Source organism: Leopardus geoffroyi, chromosome B4 (assembly GCF_018350155.1).
Source record: "Leopardus geoffroyi isolate Oge1 chromosome B4, O.geoffroyi_Oge1_pat1.0, whole genome shotgun sequence".
Lineage (NCBI taxonomy): Eukaryota > Metazoa > Chordata > Mammalia > Carnivora > Felidae > Leopardus > Leopardus geoffroyi.
Genome location: NC_059341.1, coordinates 122,600,250 through 122,627,555, shown reverse-complemented (window position 1 = coordinate 122,627,555; position 27,306 = coordinate 122,600,250). Strand labels below are relative to the sequence as shown.

General features: G+C 36.0%; 1 protein-coding gene across 9 annotated transcripts in view; it reads right to left on the bottom strand.

Annotated features, from left to right (window-relative positions):
• Nucleotides 1–27,306, bottom strand: part of MYBPC1 (myosin binding protein C1) — an 88,493-nt gene that overhangs the window by 31,411 nt on the left and 29,776 nt on the right. For all 9 annotated transcript variants that reach the window (XM_045462916.1, XM_045462920.1, XM_045462919.1 and 6 more), the window contains 13 exons: nt 25,850–25,960; nt 23,948–24,096; nt 23,511–23,628; nt 21,984–22,035; nt 19,887–19,943; nt 13,898–14,064; nt 11,536–11,668; nt 9,591–9,715; nt 8,574–8,679; nt 7,237–7,403; nt 5,634–5,796; nt 3,849–3,955; nt 3,404–3,537 (listed from right to left, as the gene is read on the bottom strand). In XM_045462916.1, the coding sequence (XP_045318872.1) occupies nt 3,404–3,537; nt 3,849–3,955; nt 5,634–5,796; nt 7,237–7,403; nt 8,574–8,679; nt 9,591–9,715; nt 11,536–11,668; nt 13,898–14,064; nt 19,887–19,943; nt 21,984–22,035; nt 23,511–23,628; nt 23,948–24,096; nt 25,850–25,960 (1,589 nt within the window). The remainder of the gene's footprint in view (nt 1–3,403; nt 3,538–3,848; nt 3,956–5,633; nt 5,797–7,236; nt 7,404–8,573; nt 8,680–9,590; nt 9,716–11,535; nt 11,669–13,897; nt 14,065–19,886; nt 19,944–21,983; nt 22,036–23,510; nt 23,629–23,947; nt 24,097–25,849; nt 25,961–27,306) is intronic.

Below are 27,306 nucleotides of genomic sequence, written 5' to 3'. Positions count from 1 at the left end.
TGGGTTGTTTCCAAGTTTTGACAATTGTAAATAAAGCTGTTATAAACATTTATGTACAAGTTTTTGTGTGGACATATGTCTTCATTTCTCTAGGGTAGATAGCTAGGAATTTCACTATAGGATTGTATGCTAAAGTGCATGTTTAACTTTATAAAAAAAAAAAAAACTGTTTTCCAAAGTGGGTGGACCATTTTGCATTCCTACCAGTGATGTATGAGAGTTCGATTGTTCCATATCCTTGTATTTGGTATTAGCAGTTTTTTAAAATAATTGTTGTTGTTGAGCTTCTTTCATTCAGCATAATTATTCATCCAAGTTGTTGCATACATCAGTAATTCATTCCTCTTTACTGTTAGTAGTATTCCTTTAATCCTTTTACATTTGTTGAGACTTACTTATGGTCTATCTTAGACATTTTCCATATGCAATTAATTTTTTTTTAATGTTTATTATTTTGAGAGAGACAGAGAGGCAGGGAGAGGGAACAAGCTGGGGAGGGGGAGAGTGAGAGGGAGTCACAGAATCAGAAGGAGGCTCCAGACTCTGAGCTGTCAGCACAAAGCCCCGTGAACTCACAAACTTTGAGATCATGACCTGAGGCGAAGTTGGATGCTTGACCAACTGAACCATACAGTCGCTCCTCCATATGCAATTTTAAAATAATGCTCATTCTGGGGGCGCCTGGGTGGCTGAGTCGGTCAAGCGTCCGACTTCAGCTCAGGTCATGATCTCATAGTCTGTGAGTTCAAGCCCCGCATCAGGCTCTGTGCTGCCAGCTCAGAGCCTAGAGCCTGCTTTAGATTCTGTGTCTCCCTCTCCCTCTGCCCCTCCCCTGCTCATGCTCTCTATCTGTCTCAAAAATAAATAAAAGCATTAAAAAAAACTATAAAATAATGCCCATTCCTTATGTGTCATTGGAGTATTCTGTAAATGTCAATTAGATCAAGATGGTTGCCAGTATTGTTCACATCTTAAATATCCTCACTGATGGTCTGTCTTCTTGTTTTAGCAACTACTAAGAGAAGAGTATTGAAATCTCTAATTTATCTGTTTTTCTATTGCAATTTTTCTATTGCAATTCTAATATGTTGCTATTTGTTTTTTACTTGCCCTGTTCTTTGTGCCTCTTTTTCTGCCTTCTTTTAGATTAAATATTTTTTGTGATTTCATATTATATCCTTTGTTGGTTTATTAGCTATAACTTTTTGTTCATTATTTTAGTGGTTCCTTTAGGGTTTATGGTATACATCTTTAACTTTTCACAGTCTACTTTCATGCGATATTACAACAATACCTCCCTTTTCACCCTCCTAATTCTTACTTTCCATTCTTCTTTTTCTTTCTTGACCTTATGTTTTTATTGTCATAAATTTTACTTACAGTACAAACAACACAGTATATTATTATTATTTTTGTTTAAACAGTCAATTATCTTTTAAAGAGATTGAAATAATACAAAAAAACTCTTATGTTTATCCACACGGTTATCATTTCTGATGCTCTTTGTTCCTTTGTGAAAATAATTCAACCTGACGTTATTTTCCTTATGACTTAAGGACTTCTTTTAGCATTTCTTGTGGTGCATGTCTGCCAGTGATTATTTCTTTCAGCTTTTATATATCTGAAAATAATTTTATTTTGCCTTTGTTTCTGAAATTTTTACTCAGTATAGAATTCTAGGTTGATATATTTTTTTAGAATTTATAGAATTTTTTAGAATTCATAGTATTCTAGGTTGACAGTTTTTTCTTTAAAGATGTTGCCTCACTGTCACTTGCCTTGCTTCCAGAGAGATCTGCTGTCACTCTTTTCTTTATTTCTGTATATTTAATGTGACTTTTTTCCCTGTCTACTTAAAAACATTTTTTTTTTGTTAATCATAGGGTTTGATCAATTTGATTTTAATGGGTCTTGGTGTGGTTTTTTCTTTTTTTCTTTATATTTTTTATTTTTGTTATTTATTTAATATAATTTATTATCAAGTTGGTGTGGTTTTATTAATGCTCTTTGTGCTTAGATTTTATTGAGCTTCTTATATCTGCAATTTTCGTTTTATCAAATTTGGAAAATTTTAGCTCTAATTTCTTTACATATTCTTCTGTCCTTCTCTTTGGGGACTCTAATTACACATACATTTCACTGTTTCAAGTTGTTCCAAAGCTTAATGATGCTCTTTTGTTTTTTCCTCCAGAAAACAGAAAAGGAAAAAACACTCTTCAACTCTTTTTTTTAATTAATAAATTATTTTTGGGGTCAGATTTAGACTCACTGCAAAATTGTGGAAAGTACAGAGAGTTCTCATATAATCCCTCCCCCACACAAACCAACCTCCTCCACAACTGACATCCCACATCAGAGCAGTATATTTCTTATAATCAATGAGCCTACACTGACACATCATTATCATTCAAAGTCTATAGTTTACATTAGGGTTCACTCTTATGTTGTACATCTGTGAGTTTTGCCAAGTCTATAATGACATATGTCCATAATTATAATATCATACGGAATAGTTTTACTGCCCATAACACATTTTATTTTAGGAGCCACAGAATGACACTTGAGCTAGTACTAGTCTACCACCCAATCTTATTTATTATTTTCCTCCTTATTCACTCTGACCCAGTCACACTGGCTTTTCTTCTGTTCCTTCAACACATCAAGCTCATTTTTTCCTCTCTTCTTGTCCTTTGCCCTTGCATTGACTTTACCTGGAAATCTTTTTCCTTTGATCTTTGTATAATGGTTTCTTTGTCATTCATAGAGACTATTGTCATTTACCTTGCAATCACTTGCTAATCATATTACACTGCTTTAAAAAAATCTTCACAGCACTTATTACTATCCACAGTGATTTTGTTCAATTGTTTATTTACTAATTCATTATCTATTTCTCTTCCACTTCATTTCCTGACACTTATTAGAATGAAAAATGGGATCTTTATAGCACATGAAAACATGCCTGGTCACATAGTAGGTAATCAGAAATATGAAAAGTAGATGAATGATGATTATATTTGCCTGAAAAACAGTGATTTTTCTTTTTTTAAAAATTTTTAATCCTTATTTATTTTTGAGAGAGAGAGAGCTGTGAGCTGTCAGAGAGAGCTGTCACAGCTGTCAGAGCTATGAGAGAGAGCTCTGAACTGTCAGCACAGAGCCCGACACAGGGCTCTAACTCACGATCAGTGAGTTCATGACCTGAGCCGAAGTCGGATGCTCAACCGACTGAGCTACCCAGGCGCCCCAAACCAGTGATCTTTCTTAATCCAAGGAATTACATCTATACTGTACCCTTGTACATTTATTTGCTTTCTTCTTTCATTTGACTAATGGAAGGCAGGAGGTGTGGTGGTGTGTGTGTGTGTGTGTGTGTGTGTCTGTGTGTGTACTTAAAACAAACCTTATCCGCTCGGCTCCAAAGGGCTTTGGGAGGTGGTTCTCCGGTGACAGGAATTTCAAGACGAAGCTTGCTTCCTGCTATTACTGTCACTGTATTGTCAGCATCAAGACCATCCAGGATGATCTTAGGAGGATCTAGAATATTAAATATGGCCTTTGTTATCAGACAATCATTTCCATGTGAATATCTGGGCCAGTACTTTGCTAGTGGTAAATATTGGTAGAACCAACATTTTATCTGGCCAAAAAGAATATAAGAGGAGTCAAAGTAGTTGGTGCCTGGCACCTTGCAAAACTACTCCATTGTAAGACTTCTTAAGAATCAACTATTATGCTTAGTGACTTACACCAATTCATGTATATCACAGTTTTGAATGTGTTATATTTCCATGGTAAGCAAAAACAAAAAAACAAGAACACAACTCTGCAATGATTTATCTACTCACCAACAACATGAACTTTGGCAGGCAAAGTAACAGAGTAGGCATCTGGTGCAAATACATAATCACCTTCATCCTCAGTAAGAGCATTGGCTATCACTAACTTGTGGATTCTAAGGAAATTAGAAAAACATTTCTAAGAATTTGCAAAGATTTAGATTGTATATGGCCCAACTGAAGAGATACCTGGACTTTATCTGATTAAGAGATAAGCCTATCTCCAGGCTGGAGAGAAAGACAGACCAAGAAACAGAGAGAGAGAATATAAATGCGAAGGCTTAATTATCCTATTTATGGATCTTCATCAAATATTCATTTTTGAGTATATGAAATTATTTGTACAAATACAGCCTGATTATTATGCACACAAGAGTCTAATATTCCTTTTTCATCACATAGCTTTATAAAAAGGCTAAAATACAACATCTCACTAGTGCCATAATTTAAGATTTAAAAAATTACCAAGAACATTCTTGATTTTGGCATTATATGCCAAATCTAAAAGCAGTAGTTCTTAACTTTTTGGGGATCAGCGAATATCTGATGGACACCATTGATCCTTTCTCTGGAGAACAGTATGTATTTTTGTACACAGAGACTTGGCTTACAACTTCAGAGGATTTGTGGGACCCCCCTGGAGTACATTCATGATCTTAACCAGATTCACAACCAGGATCCCTAGATCCAAGTTTAAGAACTCTTGCCTTAGATCTTTGCTAGATTCTAGGATATTATGTCTGCCCCCCAAAATTGTGGGAAGGTCATGTGGCACTTATCGGTTAGGAACAGTTAATCCATTTGATTGAATCCATAGGATTCAGTATCATTCCTTTAACCTTCTGTTTATATGGAAAGAATCAGTTGATGGCTTGTTTTTCTTTTGCCCCTTTTTTTTTGTTGTTGTTCATTCGTTTGTCATTGTTCTTTCTTTCTTTTTTTAATTTAATTTTTTAAAATTTACATCCAAATTAGTTAGCATATAGTGCAACAATGATTTCAGGAGTAGATTCCTTAATGCCCCTTACCCATTTAGCCCATCCCCCCTCCCACACCCCCTCCAGTAACCCCCTGTTTGTTCTCCATATTTATGAGTCTCATGTCTTGTCCCCCTCCCTGTTTTTATATTATTTTTGTTTCCCTTCCCTTATGTTCATCTGTTTTGTCTCTTAAAGTCCTCATATGAGTGAAGTCATGATATTTGTCTTTCTCTGACTAATTTTACTTAGCATAATATTCTCCAGTTCCATCCATGTAGTTGCAAATGGCAAGATTTCATTCTTTTTGATTGCCAAAGTAATTCTCCACTGTATATATATACCACATCTTCTTTATCCATTCATCCATCGATGGACATTTGGGTTCTTTCCATACTTTGGCTATTGTTGATAGTGCTGCTATAAACATTAGGGTGCATGTGCCCATTTGAAACAGCATACCTGTATCCTTTGGATAAATACCTAGTAGTGCAATTGCTGGGTCATAGGGTAGTTCTATTTTTAGTTTTTTGAGGAACCTCCATACTGTTTTCCAGAGTGGCTGCACCAGCTTGCATTCCCAAGTTGATGGCTTTTGAATAGACAAAGTACCATACCATGAGGTGCAGATAAAGGATCACTGGTAGGACATGATATAGAACAGAGAAGTCAGACATTCTTGCTATTTGGAAGCAAAGAACCAGAAGAAGATCCTCTCTTTATGACTACTCTCCAAACTTCCTCACCAAATATGTAATTTAGGAAGTAGAGGAAGAGTGCATATTGAGACAAGTTACAGATCGCCTAACTTGCTCACCTTCCTTTGTGAATGACCTTCAGACGGTCACTTTCTTGAACAGGTAGGCCATTTTTAGTCCATTTTCCTGATATGTTTTCAGAGATTTCACACTTCAAGCAGATTTCTTTTCCAATGTTTACAGTTTGATCAGTCAGAGGTGTCAAAATCTTCAGAGGTTTCACTACAGAAACAATATTTATAAGTGCCAAACCCAAACTCCAGACAGGCCAAGACGGTATCTTGTTTTGAAAATGAGAATTTGTTCCAGTGCAATTGATATATTGGGGGACAACCAGAACATAACACAAATTTTGTGTTTGATGATGCATGATTTCATTCATGAAGAAGAGGAAATGGCACCCAGGTGAACTGAGCCAGGTAGAACTGTACAAAATGCGCACATGCGTGTGCACACACACATACACGTCAAACATCTACCAGCTGCTTGAATTCACCCATGTAATACAAACCATACTCATGCACATCTGAGATTACCAGTGTCCATCCAATTTCAAATAACCTCTTCTCACCATGTCACAGTATCTCAGTAACCACAACACTCCCCACACTGCTTCCACAAGGAAATTTTAGGTCTCATTTAACATAAAGTGCCATATTTATTAACCATTTGGCCTGTGTAAAACTGTGATACTGTTTTTTATTAGGTTCTTATTGTTTTGTTTTAATGTGTGGCTGACAAAACTTTTGAGTGTCATGCCCATAACTTCATTTTGCCCATTAGTTTTGTGGTTTTATTGCATAACTTTGTATAGCATATTGATTTTAGAAATGCATGTGTTGTATTATAGCAGAACTGACTGTAATTGCTTTAAATGGATACAAATATCTGTCCATGGCTGAAAAAACTGTTTTGGTATTAAAGGAAAATGACCACAACTCCGTGATGCATAAGGAGTGAGTGTAACTGAGATAACTTCTGAATAATTCAGTGATCCTATGAATCATAATTGGACTAAGAAAGAAGTAAGGAAGCGGGATTTCTGCTCTGCATGTGTTACTACCAAACTTCCTGGGAGATTTGCTATCTTAATTTTCATGGCCAGCTGGAAGAGACAGACTCTGCCATTGAGGAGTGACTACTATTTGGAGGTATTTGGGGAAGTACATAAATTCTCTCATGCTTCTGGATCTTAGTAGCAAATGGGTTCTTACAATGTTCTCATTTGATCCCCCTTGGTTTGAGTAACTTCCTTCTCACTCCAAATGTAATTGCAGAATGTTGAATGTTTATTTAATGAATTGATAGCAAATTCACTCATGGGTTACACAAACATTTTCAGGATTTTATATTGTATCTAAGTATCATCTACTTATGTGGTCTTGGGATTACAGTGCTTCTTAACCATTTGGACCATTTCTGTGGCAGGTGATTTTTATACTTCCTTCCCAATCCTGTGTTTTACTATTAAACTGAGTAGTCGATTTCTTTTTCAGAGACCCTGACTGATATGACATAGACACTCAGAATGAATCCAATTTTACATATTTAAAATTGCCACCAGTAGAAATAAAATAGATAGAAACTTTCCTAAAATTGAATTAACAAATGCAACACCAGTAGATACGCAACTTGGAAGATACCCAAGGAGATCTTACTTACAGTCAACACTAAGTTTAGCAGATGATTGTCCTCCCGTTGTCATTACAGAATATTCTGCACTGTCAGCCTTCGTTGCTCCCTCTATGATCAAAATATGTTTTTTGCCCTCAACTTTAATTCGATATCTTGATTTTGGACCAGGAATAATCTCCTCACCATTCTTAAACCTGAGTTTAAATAGATTATAAAAAGTTTTATAAAAGACCCTTCAGGAAATGGACCTTATTGGTCTTGGTTTTGTTTTTTTGGTTTGTTTGTTTTTGTTTTTGCTATATCCTGGTATCTAAGAACTATTTGTTGAATTAAAGAATGTATGATCACTACATCAAATGGATTAATAATGTAACAAGGATTGTCTAAAAAATTACATTAAAAGAACATAAGCTCTTTCTTCTCATTCAAGATCAGTTGAATATGCTATGAGAGAATATTACCTCTTCCACTCACTAATAAGAATTGCATCACTTAATATGTTTTAAATTTTTTTAATGTTTATTTTTCAGAGAGAGAGAGAGAGAGACAGAGAGAGAGAGAGACAGAGAGGCAGAGAGACAGAGAGGCAGAGAGAAGGAGACATAGAATCTGCAGCAGGCTCCAGGCTCTGAGATGTGAGCACAGAGCCCGAGACAGGACCAACCATGAGATCATGACCTGAGCCAAAGTTGGATGGTTAACTGGCTAGGCCATCCAGGCGCCCCTCACTTAACATGTTTTAAAGATAGCTATGATTCTAGATTAGAATGAACAATCTACTCTGTACCAATTACCACAGATTCATGCTGTGTAATTTACTATACTTTTCAACAAAGCATTTAATTTTATTATGGATCTCTTAGTTTTAATTTTGATGTTACTCACATAGAACTTGAGAAAACACTCTTTAACTGGACAAAAAAATGCTTTTATTTTTTAAAATAATTGGTGATCCTTAGCCTAAAACATTTTTCTGAGGTACTATAAAAATAAGGTAACTAGGGAAAATATATAATATTTTTCCATGTAAGTTGCCAGTGTGGCATGGTGAGAGTAAGCAACTTTTGGAACTTAGGAGCATCCATGGGATTTGGAGTCAAACAGATCTGGACAACCATGAGCTATCCATTTCTTACTAAGTGCCTACTTCCCTACATTTACCAGTCTAATTTTCTGGATCATTTTCTAGTTTCATAGGTGAAAAAACTCCCAGCATCTTTGTAGTTTTAGTTACCATTTCTACTAACACAAATGACGTTGTGATTTTTTTCATATGTGTAAAAGCCATTTCCTGTTCTCCAATCTATAAAAGCATATTTTTAAAAATCTATTAAAAATGGACAGACCTCAGGAAAGTTACTTACCATTTCACATTAGCATCATCTTCCGACACCTCACATTCTAATTCCACTCTTTCCCCGCAGTAAGCATTCATATCTTCCAGCTGTTTGGTTACCATAATTGGAGGCTCTGTTTAAAAAAAAAAAAAAAAAAAAAAAAAGGAGAATCAGAATCATTAAATGCTTGAAATCTGCTCATGACCACAGATTTGTTCACAGATAAAAGACCAACAGTAAGAAAGTATCATCTACCATAGGGTTATGGTTAGATGGTGGTAGATAGTTGGCAGGTGGTTTTTTGTTTTGTTTTGTTTTATATCTTTGTTGGCAAAATAAATAGTTAGCAGCCCTGGGTAAGTTTTCCCAATTTTCTCAGACTCTTCAAATCAAATCAATTATTGTTCTGGAGAGCAGACAAAACATGTATCAAATATCCTTCCTTTGGCAAATAAGAAACCACGTGGTAGACGTTTGTGATGAAGGATCTCTAACAGTATGATTCTTTGGTTCTGGTTGGAGCTCTGATTGCGGAGCTCTCTGTATTCAGAGGGCTTCATCTACACCCTCCAGCTCTTTTCACAATGTTTTAGTAAAAGATTGTCTTCAGCACCCTCGGTGTCAACCATTGATTCCCTTTCACTAATAAAACTGATTTTGAGAGAAGTGTATTTGCAATCAGCTGAATGTGTGAAATGAGGATTATTCAGTAAAGTTTGTTGGGTTTCAGAAGCTATAACTAGAATAATTATACTGTTTGCTTGAGTCAAAAACATGAGGTATTTAGACTCACCAGTCTTCCCCCCCCCCCCAGCTTTTCTAGTCTTCAACAAACTTAAAGATTAATTAGGATACGTAATAACGGCCAGTGTAGAGGAGCTTCCATGCAGAGCCAGTCTGTCCCCAAGCAAACCCATTTCTAGGCGTGCTGTTACCTGTGCCCTAGAGCTCAAGAGCTTACCTGTCCCACTCATTTTGATAACTACCCTTGGGAGAAGGAGTGCCAAAGGTTGTTGAAGACTACAGTAAGAGATTGCACTTTACCTCGCACAAACAGCTCGGTGGAACATTTCTCATCACCAGCTGTCACATAATACTCTGAATCATCCGTTAGCGCACAGTTATTGATAAACATGATTCTTTCACATCCTTTATGCTCAAAGATGTATCTGTTTGAAATGGGAGGGAGATAACAGTCTGTGAACTTGATTTTATTGTTTTATTACCAGCAAATTTGGCTTGTAATTCAGCAATGTTTGAAAGTCAAGGATATAATTATGATCTGCCATTTATGTAGCATATCTTACATAGTTAACAGAAAATGTGAAAACTGTTGTTAGCTTCATAATGCACACTGTAATACATATTCATATTTACACATAATATTTAACATCTGTATTTTTATAGAAGTTTTATTTCATATATAAATTAGTACTCACATATTTGCTTTTTAATTTTTTTAACCCATTGTTGGAAAATAGGATTGGCTAAGGTTGTCAGAGAGATTTTGAACTCTGTAAATTTTTTCAAATGACCAATTCATCTAGTTTATTTTTTTAAAGTTTATTTATTTATTTTTGAGAGAGAGAATGTGGGGGAGGGGGGAGAGAGAGAGAGAGAGAGAGAACATGGCAGAGAGACAGAGAGATCAGGGGAGGGACAGAGAGATAGGGAGAGAATCCTAAGCAGGCTCCATACTGTCGGTGTAGACCCTGAGGCAGGGCTTGATCCCATGAACTGCTGCAAGATCATGACTTGAGCGGAGATCAAAAGTTGGATGTTTAACCCACTGAGCCACTCAGGCACCACCCCCACCCCTGCCGATTCATCTAGTTTACAGGTGGACAGGGACTCAATCTTACTCATTGATTCCTTGATTCCATTCATGGCTTAGTGCAGTGACACAATAGATTTTGTTAGGTGAATAAGTGATTATACAATTTAAGCAATAATGTGAACTTAATCATTGTTACAGGCAGTAATTTTTTAGAACGTGATGTTCTTTTAAATGAGCTTAAGAACTAGTATGATCATATCACAGTAACAATCTACTAAAAAAGAACTTGAGCATTTGGAGACAAAAAACTAAAAGCCAGGAATATCACAAAATTTAATTGTCTGTGATCTGGATTATGGATGAGTATATTAGAGCATTATAACAAACTAAAGAAAAAGTTCTTATTTGGAAAATCTTCTAATTGAAGACTTCAAGAATAAAGCATTACACAACATTTTATAGATAAAAATAACCGATAAAAATTATGTTTTTGGTAAATTCAAGCCGCTTTCAAGAGATTTTTATCAGACACAAACATTATTATCACAAAGTCACTCTGTAGGCATGACCACATTAAGAAATTGGAAACCACCTAATTGCACTCCAGAAGTGACAGATTTTCAGGATTAAAGTCTTTTTATAAATGTGCGTGTGGCTCCTGTTAACTTAAAAAAATATATTGGAGTTGAAAATCTCTCAGGCTGAGAAGGATCTGTGTAAAGTAGTTTCATAATAGACCAGGAATACCATCAGACATCAGGGATTAGTCTGTTTCCTTCATTTGAGAGAGGGCCAAGAAATAAAATACAGGCTTTAGATGCTCTTTTGGAAAAACAAAAGTTCTCTAATTATAAGGTATGATTCCCAGCCGGTATGTCAAATATATATTTCAAAATTTTCAAAATTTTATTTTAAAAATTGGGAGAAGTTTTGACAGTGCTCTGAAATAATCACATATAACCTATATTGACACAAAACTGGAACTGAAATAACTCAAAATAGTTTGTATAGAATTAAAACATAAAACAAAGTTTTATTTAGATAGCACTGTAATCTTAATGGCTCCAAAACACACGAAAAGTTTTTACTCCCCCTCCATGTGATTTTGCATTAAAAAGGTATAACAAAAGCGTGTTTTTATTCATAGAAAATTAAGTCAAACTACTGTTTGATTTATGTAGCTATCACTGATTATTTGCAAAGCCCACTTACTTTGTACTGGGTCGAATCTCTTGACCATTTTTATACCATTTCACCTCCAACTTTGGGTCTGCCAGTTCCACAACAAACCTTACTCTGCCTCCTTTATCAACCTGATATGCAGGGTCAAGAATTTTTGCAAAAGCTGGTAGAGAGAAAAAGCAAAACTATGTCAATATGTGCATACATATGCTGTGAATTTAAATAGTTGATGTATGTATAAGAACCTAAAACTAAATGAAAAATGGAGACTCAAAGTAGAAATAAATTAGGAACCTTCCAAATTATCCTCTATATTTTAGAATTCTGTGTTGATTTATATATCATAAGATGACTTAGCAATTTGAAGAGAACCCACATGTTTTTGAAAGAAACATAAGAGTATTGAAGAGCCTTTAAAAATGACTGTCCTGGTATTGAGGAGGGCACCTGTTGGGATGAGCCCTGGCTGTTGTATGGAAACCAATTGGACAATAAATTTAATATTAAAAAAATGACTGTCCTAACTCTTCAGGAAATTATAAAGGATCCAGATGAAAGTGAACTCGAAGAATATGCCTATTCTAGCATGATTCCTATCAGGATTATTGGCATTATCTCTGTACTTCTTATATGTCACAGGTTTTTAACACAGAGTTTATGAGATAAATTCAATGACTCATAAGATGAAACTGAATGCCTTTGACTAATTGAAATAGTACACTTATCAAAGTTTTGGACTGTGGAAACTTGTCCAAATAGTGACACATATTAAATACTTCATACATATATGGTTAGGAACTCAGGACTTCAAAACATTTTAAATAACATAGAACATAGTAGTTTTAAAAAAAAGATTATCTTTGAAAGGCCCTAAGCAGAAATTAACTTCTTTTTAAATTTAATAGTTTTTGGGGCGCCTGGGTGGCTCAGTCAGTTAAGCGTCCGACTTCACTCAGGTCATGATCTCACAGTTTCTGAGTTCGAGTCCCGTGTCTGGCTCTGTGCTGACAGCTCGGAGCCTGGAGCCTGCTTTGGATTCTGTGTCTCCCTCTCTTTGCCCCTCCCCTGCTTGTGCTCTGTCTCTCTGTGTCTCTCAAAAATAAATAAACATTAAAAAATTAAAAAAAATAAATTTAATAGTTTTTCCCTGATTTTAAAGATAATACTCATTTAGACAGTTTGGAAAATACGTACACCTGTGGAATGCCTCATGGAATTTTTCTTCTATTTCCATCATTGAGACTCTGCCATAGTATTGCTTAAACTCACTTCCTCATATTTTAACATGATATAATAAATACTAGCTTTAAAAAAGTTATTTATCATATACCTCATGACATCAATTCAGAGCTAATGGCAAGAATTAGGCCAGTGTGGGGGAAAAGAGATATCAGCTGGCTCTATACTTTGGCATTTAACATGTTTGTGATGACTATATCATCTCAGATACCTCTCAAGAATTAAACTTCTGAAGGTTTTGAAGTTTTGAAATAGTGGGAATGGCTGACTTATGTAAACAAAGCAAAAAACAAAACACTTCTATATTTCTCTGGGTCCATTTCTCACCAAGTTTACAGGGAGGTTTAGAAATAAAGGGCAGATTTTTTAAAAGAAATGGCAAGAGACTTTAAATTCTGCTTGGACATCCAGGTTGGGTGCCTAAATAAATAAATAAATTCGATTTGGACATTAACAAACAGTAAACAATAATAGGATTGATATGTTACCTTGATGTGTCACAAAACGGATAACTGACCATGACCAAATATAGGAAACTTTGAAGAGCTTATGATCAGTTTAAAATGTGTCGCTCTTGTTTTTCTTTCTGTAAAATTTAAATTTCAACATCTCAAAGTATTTTTTTAAGAGATATTTAAAACCACAACAAAATCCATTCACTTCAGATCTCAAGGGAGCAGCATAGCTGTTTTACAACCGCACTGGGTGTGAGAAGTGAATTCCCCAGTCCCCATTTAATGGGTGGAAGAATATGATGGCAAAACAAAGACATCGAATCTACTGTAAGTAATAATCAAGAATTTCAGAGTGAGGGAGATATGGAGTCTGGAGAAAGGGCCACTGAGAAATTTCCAGTGAGAGGGAAGATATTTATTGTTCTGTTACACGCTGTATGAGGTACTTGTAAAGTCAATCTCCGTTACCTTAAGTGTTCACTAGCTACCTGCTACCCTCATAGCTACTGATGTGCAGAGCAGTGAACTCCTCCGCCCAAAGCCAAAGGTAAGAAGTGTAACCCCTGCAAATTCCGCCCCATCCATCCCCGCCCCAAACCCAGAGAGAGACAGGAAGCATCCCTGCAGGGGGTTCGCCATCATTTCTTTGGTCCGCTTTGGATGCTGGCCCCGCTGCCACCTCCCCCAGGAGAGCTCACCTGCGCTTTTCTTCTCCACTCTGCGCATGCGCTTGAGCCGCCTGAGCATGCCGCGCAGGTCGGTGATGCCGTACTGGAAGGCGATCTTCTCATACTCGTTGGGGTTCGCATTCTTCAGCAGCTCCCACACGTCTACCTCGGGTTCTTCCTCCTGAGGCTTCACCTCCCTAACCGGGGAGAACCATTGCCTAGTTTAGTAGACGCCCACCGGCCCCGAAGCACAAGAAAGGCTGGAGTATAGTACCGATTTGTCGGTTCAGTGTTAAAAGTCCCCCTTTTTAAAGACTGAGTACTTAAAGGCCGCGGTCTCAAGGAAACTTCCATATAGTTAAAGATCAGGTGTGTGAGCTTATATTGACGCTCTCGCTTTCCTAGTTAACAATACAATATTAGGGAGAGAGAAAGCTATCAGGAAGTGTTCTGAAGATGTTTTTACTTATTTTCAACTTGAAAGTTTAAAGAGAAGGTGAGATTTTGAGGAACTTAAGATCAGTTGACATCTAGGCTATAGGCAACTGCAATAATTCGGAAAAGGATTAAGAATGAGAAGATTTAGGGGCGCCTAGGTGGCGCAGTCGGTTAGGCGTCCGACTTCAGCCAGGTCACGATCTCGCGGTCCGTGAGTTCGAGCCCCGCATCAGGCTCTGGGCTGATGTCTCAGAGCCTGGAGCCTGTTTCCGATTCTGTGTCTCCCTCTCTCTCTGCCCCTCCCCCGTTCATGCTCTGTCTCTCTCTGTCCCAAGAATGGATAAATGTTGAAAAAAAAAAAAAAAAGAATGAGAAGATTTAAATATTGGTCTATAAAAGAAAAATGATCTCGTTCTCCCTTCATTGTATACATTCTAGCTTATATGTGAAGACAGTACATACAAATAAGTATTTCAAATCTTAGGATTTTGCAAATTGCATTTTCCTACCATATTAGTAAATGTGTACACTAACCATTTTTTGCTGTTTTATATACAAAAAAAAAAAATTGACACTGCCAGAATGGTTTTTTTTTTTTGTTGTTTTTTTCTTAAATATGATTTTGTGGATACATTCACTTTTTTAAATATTTTTTTTTTCTAAATGGGCAGGAGAAAAGGAAAATGAGGCCAAAAATGCTCTCATATCTCGTCTTAAAGCACTGTCTTGAAATTTTTTGAAAGCAGGTTGGGTATGAATTATAAAAATATAAGTGTTAAACTTTTATTTTTTTTTTAATTTTTAATGTTTATTTATTTTCGAGAGACAGAGCACGGGTTGGGGAGAGGCAGAGAGAGAGGGAGACCACAGGCTCCAGGCTCTGAGCTGTCAGTACAGAGCTAACACGGGACTCAAACCCACGAACCTCAAGATCATGACTTAAGCCGAGGTCAGACACTTAACCGGCTGAACCACTCAGGCACCCCTAAATGTTAAACTTTTAAAGCAAATGGCTAAGGTCCCATGAACAAAGGGAAAATAACTTCTTAGTGTAATTATCAAAATTATGATCCCAAATTTTGATCACTGACTAAAGAACATACAGAAAATATAAAGGACATGCACGATATGAGATTTAAAGTACACTTGTCTGTCCTTATTTTAAAACCAATAAATGAAAGAAAAAATCAAGAATAAATACTAGTTTAAAAGCAAAATGTAACTTAAATTGATTTCCTTTGTTGGCTAAATAATCCTGATTTTTAAAGAAAGACTTAGTTGACTGTTTTTATCAGGTTAATTTGGAAATGTTACAGTGACTACTTACTGTGAATAATGCTGGTTTGGGTATGATTTTTCAGGAAAACTGGTCAACACATCTTAAACACCAGTGAGAAAACAGATTCTTGCTATCATGTTAGCAAATGATGGGTTACATGTGTTTGCATTGTCACATTAATTACACCTGTTTCTGTACTTTTTGAGAAAATACTGGATTGTAATCATAGGGAAGGAGAGGAGAATATAAATATTAACATAGAATTTAGGGTGGCGTTAGGCAAGGATGACTTCTAAATATCTAATTTACGTTGTCGTGTAAGTCTTTTTGCCCAGTGGAGGAGGATGCTGAGGCAAATCTCCTGGAAAGTGGAAGGAAGTGGGAGGTCATTGGCCTGTCAGTAACCTTTATGGGAAGGACCAGATAACACCATTAGGGAAATGTGCCTCTTAAAAGCTCAATACGCAAGTATTATTTTCATATGTCACTGAGATAATAACTACACACTCTATTAACACAGATAATTGAAAATCTTAAGAAAATTGTCCTGAAGTTGGAATATTGGTAATAATTTGCCAGATCTACTAGGTTTACTGTCTGAAAGCAGTCTAAATTTCAAATACATCCTTTAAATATTTTGTAGAAAGTCTTGGAAAACTGCAATTAAAATGTGCCTGTGTACCTATGTATAGTCTTTGTATGTGTTTCTTCAACCACTTTATTAGTGCTCTATTTTCTTTTGTATTCCAGCCTAAATAGTCCCCTCACTGTAAAAAATATGCCATATTACATTGTGTTAAATTTGTATTTCAACCAAGAAGAATTACATCCACATTTCCAGTATCCTCCCAACACTGGTAAAAGGATTTAAAGATACCAAACTAGATTAAACTAGCAAGAAGAACAAGTCAAATACTAAGACATACCTGGATCCATGATGTGAATATTTATATAAGGGAAGCCAGTATAAAGATCATTGTTGTCAGTGTGATTTCTTAAGTCAGTTTTGTTGGTAGATTCATAAAACCAATCATCCTCACTTTTTTTTTTTTCATTAAAACACCAAAATACACCTTGCTCTACTATCTTCTTAATCTTAGCAAACTTGGTATACACACACCAGTAACCTCTTTCCTAGTCCATCTTTTTCTATTACTTAATTCAATTCCAAATTGCAAGGAGAAGTATTCATTATTTTTTACTTGAATGTGAAGTCAAGGCTTCTACCTGTAGCATTACCTTAACTCATCCAGAATAGATCTTTACTTACCATGGTGGCTGTGCATGGCCCTGTCTGCATGGTTATATTAAATTACAGTAGGAGAGAAATTCGTCTTCTATAGGCACTACTGATTCCTTTTCCAGCATTGGGATAGACCTATATAACATTCACAGTACTTTCATCTACATCAAATTTCTATAACTTGATGGTCCTAGTAAAGTACAAAGCAATCATAGAAATTTTATATAGAAAAAAACTTTCAAGTTGAAAGTTTTTTTCTATATAAAATTTCTATGATTGCTTTGTACTTTACTAGGACCATCAAGTATATATATACTTGAAAGTTTTATTCTATATAAAATTTCTATATATATATATAGAAATATATATTTATATATAAATATATATTTATATTCTATATAAAATTTCTATATATATACTTGAAAGTTTTCTTCTATATAAAATTTCTATAATTGCTATATATATATATATATATATATATATATATATATATATACATATATATATATATAAAATATCCCATAACAAGATTTTGCCTAATAGATTTATTCCAATTTAGCTAATGTCTATTTGAAATACTCCAGTTTTGTTCACGTCAAGGAGATCTTTTGTTGTAGAGAGATGTTGTAGAGAGATATAAAGATATTTATTTTGATAGGGATTTTGCCACACACTCTTGGAGTAGAAATGGTGTCATTGCCACAATGAAAACACATGCAATTCACAAATTAGTAGGAAAACACAATGATTTCTAAAGTTATAATGGTGATTAGTATTGTATATTAAATGAATATACTTATGCTAACAATTTAATTATGAGTCAAAATCATAATTAGGGGATGTAAAGAAAGTGAGAACTGGAGACATGTTTGCTGTCCATTTTGTCTTCAGTAATTTTGATCATTAATTAGATTTCTTTGACTCTACAAACTACTAGTAGTCATTCTTTTTTCTTTCTTTTTTCCTTTTTAATCAGAGCATGGTGTTTAATAATCTATTGTATTACATCTTGATTGATTGATTCATGTGTGTGTGTGTGTATTCTGTCTTTTTATGAATAAAGGGTCTTCAAAGGAAAATGTCACATTTTTGGTGGGAGTGAATATTTGACACCTACTATGAGCCAGCTTTTTACATTTGATTCAAGTAGTTTTTGTTCTCCACGTTTACAGATGTGGAAAACAAATCTCAGAGAGGACATGTAATTTGACGAGTCATGCAGTTTGTAACTGGGAGAGTTGAGACCCACATCCATATTTTTACCACCACCTTTTCCTTCCCACAAATGTGTATTACAGCCCTTTCTGCATTCCAGGCACTGGAAGGCACGGGCAGGCACTGGCACACAGAAGGCACAAAGGAAGCACTTAGTGTTTTCCTGGTTGAGTAAATGATTGCAGGAGGAAAAAAAATCTCTTGTCTTCCTACAGTGTCAATTTGTATTATAAACTGAAGCACCAACTTCCAAAGTAGATTCAGTGTGGTATTTCTTATATGGAATGAGCTGCCTCAGAGGAAAACGTGGATTTAGGTCCCTGCCCTGTCTCTAGCTGTATGACTTGGGGAAAGTTACTTGATAGGTCTGGTCTTTGATTTCTCACCTGTAAAGTGAGGAAGGGTAAGTTTCACTTAGGGTCACTTCATATACTATTGCTTTAAATAAATTTGGGGAATTAATAGATATTATTGAGACTAATGATTATTTGAAGTAGCCAAAGAGGGAAAGGTATATTTGATACTGCCAACGTCTCTTGATTGGCTAATATCCACTGGTAATTAATAAATTACCAATATTTATTAAATTATTAAATATTAACAATACTGTTAATATTTCTGTTCTCAACCTCAACTTTTAGACCTGGGGGAATTTTTCATTCATAAGGACTTGAATAAAGCCATCCAACTAAACTGAGAACAGACACAAGTCCATTTTATTCTACTTGTAATTTGTTGTGAAGTGTATTTATACACATTTCTCTAGTAACCATAGAAAGCACTAAAAGTAATAAAAAGTGAACCTGAAAAGTTAATGAAAACTGATATCAATATTATATATTATTAATTTAGAATCATAGTTTTATGATTTATTTGCACATTTGGTAGGTAAATAAAATCTCAGCAAATATCAATTTCTTTTAGTTGTGCTATAACAAATATCTGAATATGTATAGCTTTATACAAAACACATACATAATACATTATATGATTATGTATATGCATATATGGGGAGAAATCCTATAAAATCATTATGTACTGAATTACTGAATATCCATAATGAAATCTATAAATTTTATTGTAAGAGAACAATGTTAGGGAGTGTGACTGATAATACTAAACATTTATTTCTATTTTACTAATTTATTTTATCTCTAAAATGCATATTTTTTGACTTCTAAACATTTTTAAAATAAGGATGTATCCTATAATCAATAGTGTGTCATAATAAACACTTTGGAGCAGTGTTTTCGTTGCTTGCTGATTTATAAAACACATATATTAAAATGAATGGTGTCTTAGATTTGATGAAATACAATCACAAATACTATTTTAAAATAGGTCTTCCTTTAAAAACATTATATATATATATATATATATATATATATATATATATATACACACATATACACCTGCAGACTTTTACCAAAATTGTGAAACTGAACTGATTTTTTGGTAAAATATCAAAGGCAGGAGAATAGAGGCTCTAGTTATTTGATCATGCTTGAAATGATAGAAATTATTAGAGAAATCAGAGGCTTCTAGGTATTTAAGTCTTCTGCCTCAGTTTTCATATCTCCTCATCCCCAACTAAGAAAACATGTGAAACTCATGAAAGATTTAAAAAGAAGGTTAAAAAGCATCAACTAAAATCTTTAGCAGATTAGTATGCAGTGGTTTCTCTGTCTCTTTCTTAGTTGACTCTGTGTTATATTCTATAAGCGAAACACGTTTTAAGAAATGAGAAATTCTTCGAAAAACATCCACTTTAAACTTGACTTCTCTCAGTGAGTGTCTAAAAGATTTCCAGGCCACAGCGCCTCACTCCATCGCTCGGTTCTCACCTACGTTTCAGGAGACCACTAAAGTCAAGCTCCCCTGCATCCTCTTGACCTTCTCCACTGTCATTAACAAAAAAAAAAAAAAAAGCAAATCTGGGTTTAATGCTGAGACATATACACAACAGTTTCCCCCAAACACTCTACATATAACGTATATGCAATTTTGTACTGGCACACAAGTCATGGGACTAAATCAACACAAACTATTTCTTTTCACACAAGTGACATTTTAAGTTTTGGGGTATGTACTTGTGGAAAAGTAAACATGAAGAGCTTGTGTTACTCTATGATTTCAGAAGACACATTTTTGTAGATTGCATATATAAAACTGCTTGGATTTGTGTTAAAACAGAGTAACACAAATGCACTTAAGCCAAGCAACACAAAGTACTTTGTTTTTCCAAGTTTGGGGGCTGTAGAAACATACCTGTGTAAAAAGCAAAGGACTTTTGCTGATCTCTGTTATTGATGTCAGAGATTGGCTTGGAGAACGAAGTATACCAGTGTCAAATATATAAGTACAGAGCTTATATTCAAAGGTAACTTCTTTGTGTCCATCAATAGTTGAATCAGATAATGTGATACCAACATAACAAAAATGGAAGTAGTGCAGAGCTTTTTAAAAGATGCATTCCTTTCTGTTTTAAAGGGAAATCATTATAAACTTTTCATTTTCTTATTGATATTTATACCTTTTCAAATGTATTTTTCAAAAATTTGACTTTGAATTATTGATGATCCCTTTACTAGGAATACTTTCCTATAGAGAAATGCATCTTAAATTAGGCATGCAGCCACCTTCATGATTTCATAGAAACTCTAAATAGAAGCTATGGAGCTGACATTTAAATGGCACTACATATTTACTTACATGTTTAATTTTTTAATGAAGATTTTGTTTCCTGCTCTTTACAAATGTTAGTTATGGTTTCTAAGAAAAGAGTCTGCGGGTTTAAAAACAGTGTGTATAACACGTAAGTTATAAGAATTAAACTCAAATAACGTGTTCCCCAAATTTCTTTAATAGCAGGTATTTAGAGAAGACCTTTTGAAGAAAACACATTTCTATTCTTTTAAAGCACAAAACTTAGTAGATTATGTCTCCCTCTCTTAGAACTATGCTCATAGGATGAGCATAGTTTTAGACCTACGCATTTGCTGATCATGGAGAAAGAGAAGGTGGAAGGAAAATAATAGGATTCGAACTTATGACTTAAAAAAAATAACAACTTATTGATCAGGTAATATTAAATATATTTTAAGTAATTAAAATTTTCATTTATTCATAATTTAGGAGAGAAATATGCCTTTTATTAACAGACTAAATCATTGCTTTATGATAGGTTGGGATGATTTTCCTTATCAACAAAACTAAGTGGATTCAGTCTTAAGAAGAACAAAATATTTGCTCTCATTAATGAACTTACACTATGGAAAAATTAAGTACAGAGAGTAACATAATGTCTGGAAGGGGCTAGTTACATTTCCCATAGACTGGAACTTTTTTTGTTTTTCATTTTTCTTCCATGTCCCCCAACCCCCAATTTTTCAGCCTTGGCAGTTGCAAAATAAATCAAATGGGTATCTATATTTTGCCTTTCTACAGTACTCTTTATTCTAGTGGACTCAGTGGTCTTTCATTTAATAATCCAATATTTAAATAGCACTAACTTCAATAAGTCACTACTTAATTGTAGAGAATGGCTCCATAAGCAATTTCTAGATGAAAAGCAATATAAATAAAAGTTTTCTGACATCACTCAACTGATGCTATATCATTATACATCTTTCTTGGACATTTGGTGGAAAATAATGTAATTAAGGACAAAGTCACACGTGAAGAGACTAAAAGTGTGTTTTCAAAAAAATAGGAGCTTCACTATGACCAGAATAATCTAAAAAATGATCAGTATACATCTGATTTGAAATTAAACCTACAGCTTTTCTAGAACACTAACCTTTGGATACATAGTATGTTTGACTAGAGTGAAGAGGTGCTCTCATCTGGAAGACGAGAGTGTGGAGGAAGGGAATATGTGTTTGAAAACCCTGCACTTGCACGTTATACCAAAGCTACCTACATTCCCCTTTTGAAGTTACCTTCTCTTGAAAGCAGATCTGATGTCAATGTTTGGAGTAGTCCCAGTAGATTCTTTGAAAGGAAAGAAAACAATAAAATAAATACCCATTAAGAAGGCAATTTTGTGCTCAGTTCCTTTCCAGGCTGTGGGAATTCCTCAGATGGAAGGAACGCCAGGTGGAGTGGGGGATGTCTCTCCTCCTGGATGGCTGAGCTGCTGAGGCATCATACCTCATCCTCCCTCACACAGAATTGATGTGGGGACTACAGGAGTCACCATATCTAGCTGTCATTCTACCTGCCGTTCCACTAGAATTACCCGAAGAATTTAAAAAAAAAAAAATCAGCTTCTTGATCTCCTTGCTGGAGATTTTGATTCACCAGATAAGGGACAGGCACCCAGAAATTAATAGTCTTCAAAATCCCTTCAAGTGATTCTCAGAGATTCCTGGCCAGGTTGAAGAGGCCCTGCTCAGGACCAGATTCCCACTTGATACAGAAATCTCTACAGCACGTCCATGATCACCCAGGCTTTACTTGGCGTCTCCTGAAATGGGGTTTCATACTCTTTCCAGGCTGTGTACATAGCTTTAATGAAAGAACTCATGCTGAAGTTAAGTAAAAAAAAAATTTTTTTTCACCTCCTCATAACTCCTACCTTTAGATTCTAATTTGTCTGAAACACTTTCGTGTGACAGCACTTCCCCTATTTATCTGTTATGGATGCCTGGCCTCGTTCACACCATATTCAGCTGATTAGGGTGTGGTTTCTGGGTTCTTCATTCTGCTGGGTACCTTACTTCAGAAGAGAACCAGGTTGATGTACGGTACCCATGGCCAAAGACATTACTCTAAATGTGGAACAAGTAGCATGTGGCGAGAGTCGTGTTATTTTCTAAGCCTAGATCCTATTCCACTTGTTATAGCCCAGTATTAAATTACACCAGCTTTGTTTCTTGTGGCTTTATCACACTTTGGATTCATCTTAAGTTTATGATCTTTGCCGCCAAGTCAACTTTCTGTTTGTATACTTATAGAAGTGGTTTTTTCCTAATCCGCATACACACGTTTACATTTACCCTATTAAATTCACTCTGGGCAGCACACAGACATATGGATGGAGAAATTCCCCATCTGACATTAGTCCTTAGAAGAGAAATCCTCCCTTCCACCTGGGTATCCTGACATCCTTGGTACCATATGAAATTATCCCCCAAACTTGAGTGGGAATAAGTTGACCCAAGGAAACAGGCACATTCAGTAGAAGAACAAATGGCATCAGCCCTTATCCAGAAGATTGAAGGAATACAGATAGCATGGACAAGAGGTACCTAGCAGTAAAATCCCCTGAAACTCCATTTTTAAATTGCTTCATAACAATTTAACTCAGCAGGCTTGCTGAGACTACCACAATCAGAAACACACACAGTTTGAAAGAAAACTTTATTTTCAAAATCTCATAGTATTAAATGACCCTCTTCTCCTCTATCCCCTCACATCCCATGGGGGAAAAAACCACATCTATCCAGACAAGAAGGCTTTCTTACCATGTACTTCAAGATCGAATGTGCAGCTGTCAAACTTATCCTTATAGGTGACCTCGCACCTGTAGTTTCCTGCATAGTTCTCTTTGGCCTTGATGATCTGCATCTCAAATGTGTACATCTGCAACAAAATGCATCCGGCATATTTCAGCCCCAGCTTGCCAATGGACAGAAGCTATCACATCTCAGGTATTTTTGAAATTCCTCAGCATTGGCTTAATGTTTTTTATCTGGGAGCTCCAGCACAGTGCTGTCAACATAGGAGGAGGTCAATGTGCTCCCCAGCCTCTGGCACAGCAGGGCAACTAGGCTCAAGTATAGGCACTAGGAGTGGTAACTCTAGAGAATTTTCTGGGGCTGAAATCTCTCAAAGCTGAACCTCAAAATGACACAGAAGGAATGACCGAACTGAACCCTGTGCCAGGAGATAAGGGCCATACCCGGGTTTGCCTTTCGAAGGTTTCCTTCAGCTGAAGGTGCTTCCCAGCTTTGCTGGCCAGATCCATCCATTTCCCTTTGAACCATTTGATGGTGGGTTTTCTAAGAAGGTCTTCAGCCTTGACTTTGGCTATAAAGGTGATATTTTCACCTAGAAAAAGCACAAGCAATTCAGACTGTGGCGTAAAAAGTGCCATTAGTTTTGCTCTCAGCTGGAAGGAGTTATACAGGATTGCCCTGCAGAGGCTGTGATGTGACTGGTGCCCTGATTTTTTATGCATGCCCTAGGAGTTCTTAGGGTACTCCAACTTGTTCTGTTTTTGAAGTTATGAGGCAGAAAAGGAGCAATGGGTTAATAAGGAAATAATTTTTGTTTGGCTTTATCATGTATAAATGAAATAAAAATGGAAAGCCTCACAAATGTATGGATTTTTTCCAACCTCTTTATTAGGCAAGATGATGGGAAGTCTGGATTTACATGACTAAATGTGACTAAATAAAATTGATCTTTTTGAAATAAAACTACTTATCCATTTGTATTGATTTTTGGGCCCTAAGGACATAAAAATTCTAGCCTAGCATCCAGCCAAGCACTTTGGTGTCTTCTAGAAGTACAAGGGGAACAAATATTTCCATCCACATGCAATGTACTCCTATATTCTAGACCTGAAAGAGGTCATTTTAGAATATAACCAGTCAGCTAGGTGGCTCATTTGTTCTGATCACAATATATTCCTTATAAAAACTTACTTTGTGAAAATTCCTGGACCACTAGGTCCTCTCTAACTTACTACCCTGTTTATTTCCTTCATGGCACTTGGCTTTTGTGATTATGTGTTTGTTTAATTTCTCATTGTCTGTTCCTCCCATTAAGACTGTAAGTTCTAGGGCACCTAGGTGGCTCAGTTGGTTAGGAATCTGACTCTCAATTTTGGCTTAGGTCATGGTCTCACGGTTTGTTATGTGGAGCCCTGCCTTGGAATCTGTGTTGATGGTGCTGAGCCTGCTTGGGATTCTCTCTCTCTCTTTCTCTCTCTGCCCCTGCCCCACTTTCTCTCTCTCTCAAAATAAATAAATAAAATTTTAAAAAGATTGTAAGTTCTGAATTCTCACATGTTATACTAGTATTCAGGACAGTGTCTAAAACAGGAGGTGTGTAATCAATATTTTTGGAATGAATGTCTCCAATGTGAACCCTCTATCCCACTAGTTTCTGCTGAGATACTACTTGTTATCATATGGTGTGTGTGCAGATTTGTAATCATCTTATGGAATGAGTATGCCTCAATGACAGCAAAACTGGCTCAGAGCTTTAAGATACACCAAACATTGTTCAAAGCACCTCACAGGTAGTATCCCCATTTTACAGATGAGGAAAGTGATTTGAACCCAATCTGACTCCTGAGTCTAGGAACTCAACAACTATGTGCTAAAGGTTCCTAAAATGATAGCTTTCACTCTCCGTTTCAGGTTAGAAAAATGAGAATCTAGTATATAAATATGATAGAATAGTATTCAGCCATAAAAAGGAATGAAGTACTGACTCATGCTACAGCTTGGATGGACCTTGGAAATATTATGCTATTGGAAAGAAGCCAGCCACAAAAGGTCACATATTGTGTGATACCATTTACACCAAATATCCAGAGCAGTGAAATCCATAGAGACAAAGAAGATTAGCCAGGGGTTGGGGAGGGGTAGGAGAAGGAGAATGGGCAGTAACTGCTTAGTGGGGTACATGGTTTCTGTTTGGGGTGATGAAAATGTTGAGATAGAGGTGGTGGTTGCACAGCACTGAGTGTACTAACAGCCACTGGTTGTTCACTTTAAAATGGTAAATTTCATGCGGTGTGAATTTCACCTCCATTTCAAAAGGAAAGCAAGATTTAATGCTTGGCACTCACCAACTTTCACTGATCCTGTTTGAGGCTTCTCCACGAAGAGGGTGGAGAGCTGGGAATTGGCATTCTGCTTGTCTTGTTCCTCTGCAGCAGGCGATTCGCCAAGAGACCATTCTATTGAGAATAAAGGAAGGAAATGATCATTTCAGGGCCACATCCTTCTTAGGCAGACTTACCTGGGTTTGTTGTTCTTGTCAATGCTGAAGCTTTTCTTTGTCTAATAAACCTGGATAAATATAACATCATTCTTTCCATCCATCTCCCCTGGAGCCATCAGTAGAGTGACAGATTCCCATTCTTACAAGGGGTGCCTCTTCCATAAAGAACATTTTCTAATTCCTAGAAATAGGAAAACTTTTCAGGTAGGTTGTTACTTTGTGTTTGTTGGCAGCCAGAGTTTCCCCGTCCTGTCTGTCCCCTAACAGATAAATAATGATGGGAAGTATATTAAAGCAGAACTGTGTCATAATAGGTGAATGACTATAATGTGCCACGTCCATACAACAACAGAACTGGAAAAGACTAAAGGAAAAAATCAGTTTGCTGGTCAACTGAGAAGGGCTAGGGCCAGACCTAGCCTGATATTTCTAGATTCCTTGCTTTTATATGATTAGATGATTCCACTGGATTTGCATAAATGAGGCGGTAGTTTGACAATTAAGTAACGGATCATGACCAGCAGGCACAAGTTCCAAGAATAGTAGGTGCATCCTGCAAAGGGGGAAAAACAGAAAAAGAAAAATCAACTCCGAGGCTTTCCCATGAAGAGAGAGAAGCTGAAAGTGAAGTTTATTTTCATTTTTTAGGTTGCACTCCGAGTGCTAGGCTGATATTAATCAGTGGTCAACTCCAGCAAGGAGGGCAGGAGAGAGAACTGTAGACATTCCTTCCCTCTGTCTCCAAGAGCTAAACGCAGAGAAGTTCAGTTTCAGCCTTAGTAACTGGAAAAAAAAAATGCATGGGTTGCCAACTCTCTGTTAATGTTTCTTGAAAAGAAGGAAATGTACATTTAGTTATTTTAGTTTTCAGATATCAGTCATGCTATCCTTAGAAATCATCATTTTCACAATGAAGTTATACAATGTAGTTACATGATTACGTGTGTGTGTGTGTGTGTGTGTGCGCGTGTGAATGTCTGTGATATTCATGGGAAGAATGAATTATGGCCATTCATATTTGGAATAAGAGAGCAGGAATTTGTATTGTTTTGTTCCTTTGTATACCCACAAGTGCCTGCAAAAGTGCCTGTCCCTTTAGAGGCCCACAGTGGGATTGTAGTGAGCCCTTAACACGAATTTGTCGAGTGAATGTACGACCTCACAAAATTGTAGTGACTGCTGACAAGATACATTTGGAGGTTTTTACAAACTGTAATAAAGTTCTAGAGAAGTGTGAATTATTCTCTAACTTTAGCATATCCCCAATATGGAGATTTTCAGTTTCTTGATCTCTTTGTATTT